This window comes from Hemibagrus wyckioides, linkage group LG09 (assembly GCF_019097595.1).
Source record: "Hemibagrus wyckioides isolate EC202008001 linkage group LG09, SWU_Hwy_1.0, whole genome shotgun sequence".
Classification (NCBI taxonomy): Eukaryota; Metazoa; Chordata; class Actinopteri; order Siluriformes; family Bagridae; genus Hemibagrus; species Hemibagrus wyckioides.
This window is the reverse complement of record NC_080718.1, coordinates 29,768,157-29,770,656: the sequence shown is the minus strand read 5'-3', so window position 1 is coordinate 29,770,656 and position 2,500 is coordinate 29,768,157. Positions and strand designations below refer to the sequence as shown.

The 2,500-nt window shown below is 43.4% G+C and overlaps 1 protein-coding gene across 2 annotated transcripts in view; it reads left to right on the top strand.

The window, feature by feature from the left end:
- The window catches only part of ltbp1 (latent transforming growth factor beta binding protein 1), a 112,384-nt gene that overhangs the window by 46,658 nt on the left and 63,226 nt on the right, over positions 1-2,500 (top strand). For both annotated transcript variants that reach the window (XM_058398651.1, XM_058398652.1), the window contains exon 5: positions 108-275. In XM_058398651.1, coding sequence (XP_058254634.1) covers positions 108-275 — 168 coding nt within the window. The remainder of the gene's footprint in view (positions 1-107; positions 276-2,500) is intronic.

The following is a 2,500-nucleotide window of genomic DNA, read 5'->3' as shown; positions in this document are numbered from 1 at the left end:
CCGTTATTAAAAAGCCATGCGGTCCAGATGTCTGACCCGTTCTCTCCTCCATCTGCCTCTCTCCCTCCGTCTCTCTCTCCTCTTTTCTTTACTCTGTCGCTCCGCAGTGGCCAACCACACGGGTCGGATCAAACTGGTCTTCACCCCGACCATCTGCAAGCTGACGTGTAGCGGCGGTCGCTGCCACAACACCTGCGAGAAAGGAAACACCACCACCATCATCAGTGAGAACGGGCGCGCCACCGACACGCTCACCGCCCCCAACTTCAGAGTCGGTGAGTCTCCCAGTGCATTATGGGATACCGCATCATTTTATTAGCATTTACGCTAACTTTTTTTCAAAGTTTAATCACACATTTTTGGTTTGGATTAATGACCAATTTAGCAAATCATGGTTGCCTTAGCTATCACTGACTAGCTAACTAGCGATGATTCTACTCACATGAGAGATTTTTAGTGAAAATAAATTGTGATGTTATCTACTCGTTATCCTTTTGTCACATAATTACTTTAAAAAAAATCTAGATAGCTTACAATTTCTATGTGATTAGCTTAAGTGACGTAGCTAAGTTGAACTTTGTTAGGGAAAAAAATGACACTTTTTTGTTTAGCATCAGCTGCTAAACAAACAAACCGCTTCTGAAGGAAGAGAGAGACCTCGTTTCCATAGTAACAGCTCATTCATAGCGACGTGTGTGTGTGTTTAATTCTGTGTCTCATTAGGCTGTTGTATAACTGTGTGTGTGTGCTACATTCAGTGTGTGTGTATAAGTTGGGAGTGAGTGTAAAGCGTCTGGACGGTCACTGTGTGGTTATTTACCAGACTCTGTTTTTGGGTCAGAGTTTCCTGAGAGTTTTGTGGTGATGAATCAGCGGCGGTGTTTTACACTGACTCGCTGTCTCGCGTGCACACACACACACACACACACACACACCACACACACACACATACACACACACACACACACACATACACACACACACACACACACACACCACACACTCTCACACACACACACACACACACACACCACACACACACACATACACACACACACACACACACATACACACACACACACACACACACATACACACACACACACCACACACACCGCAGCAGCTTTTTCTCTTCAACTTTTTCACTGTGTATATGTGCTATATAGGCAATAAATCACAGACTGTGTGTGTGAGTGTGTGTGTGTGAGTGTGTGTGTGTGTGTGTGAGTGTGTGTGTGTGTGAGAGTGTGTGTGTGTGTGTGAGTGTGTGTGCTTGTGAGTGTGTGTGTGTGTGTGAGTGTGTGTGAGTGCCTGTGCTTGTGAGTGTGTGTGTGTGTGAGTGTGTGTGTGTGTGTGTGTGAGAGTGTGTGTGTGTGTGTGAGTGTGTGTGCTTGTGAGTGTGTGTGTGTGTGTGTGAGAGTGTGTGTGTGTGTGTGTGAGTGCGTGTGCTTGTGAGTGTGTGTGTGTGTGTGTGTGTGTGTGTGAGAGTGTGTGTGTGTGTGTGAGTGCGTGTGTGTGTGTGTGTGTGTGTGTGTGCACGTGCGTGTGTGTGTGCTTGTGAGTGTGTGTGTGTGTGTGTGTGTGTGTGTGTGTGCACGCGTGTGTGTGTGTGTGAGTGTGTGTGTGTGCTGGAATTTTGGGAGACGTCCAGCCAGACTCGGGCTTGTTTTGTCCTACAAGAGTCCTGATTGTGCTGCATGAGCTCAGGAAAGTTTCTGTCAGACAGGGTTTTATATCTGAGGTCAAAACATCTAATAGCTTCCTGGAAAAGTGTCTAATCATTTCTTGTGCTCGGAATGGTAAATGGTTAAGGAAATGAGTGTCTGATTAAAATAATGATAATCAGATATTTTATATCTTCCACATGACCTCTCTGGTATCTTCTGGAATAAGTGTCTGATTTTTATTCTCACTGAAATGTCTGATATCTTCCAGTCTAAGTGTCTGATATCTTCTAGTCTAAGTGTCTGATATCTTCTAGTCTAAGTGTCTAATATCTTTCAGTCTAAGTGTCTGATGTCTTCTAGTCTAAGTGTCTAATATCTTTCAGTCTAAGTGTCTGATATCTTCCGAATGACGTGTCTGATGTCTTCTAGTCTAAGTGTCTGATATCTTCTGAATGACGTGTCTGATGTCTTCTAGTCTAAGTGTCTGATATCTTCCAGTCTAAGTGTCTGATATCTTCCAGTCTAAGTGTCTGATATCTTCTAGTCTAAGTGTCTGATATCTTCTAGTCTAAGTGTCTAATATCTTTCAGTCTAAGTGTCTGATGTCTTCTAGTCTAAGTGTCTAATATCTTTCAGTCTAAGTGTCTGATATCTTCCGAATGACGTGTCTGATGTCTTCTAGTCTAAGTGTCTGATATCTTCTGAATGACGTGTCTGATGTCTTCTAGTCTAAGTGTCTGATATCTTCTGAATGACGTGTCTGATATCTTCTGAATGACGTGTCTGATATCTTCTAGTCTAAGTGTCTGATATCTTCTAGTCTAAGTATCTAA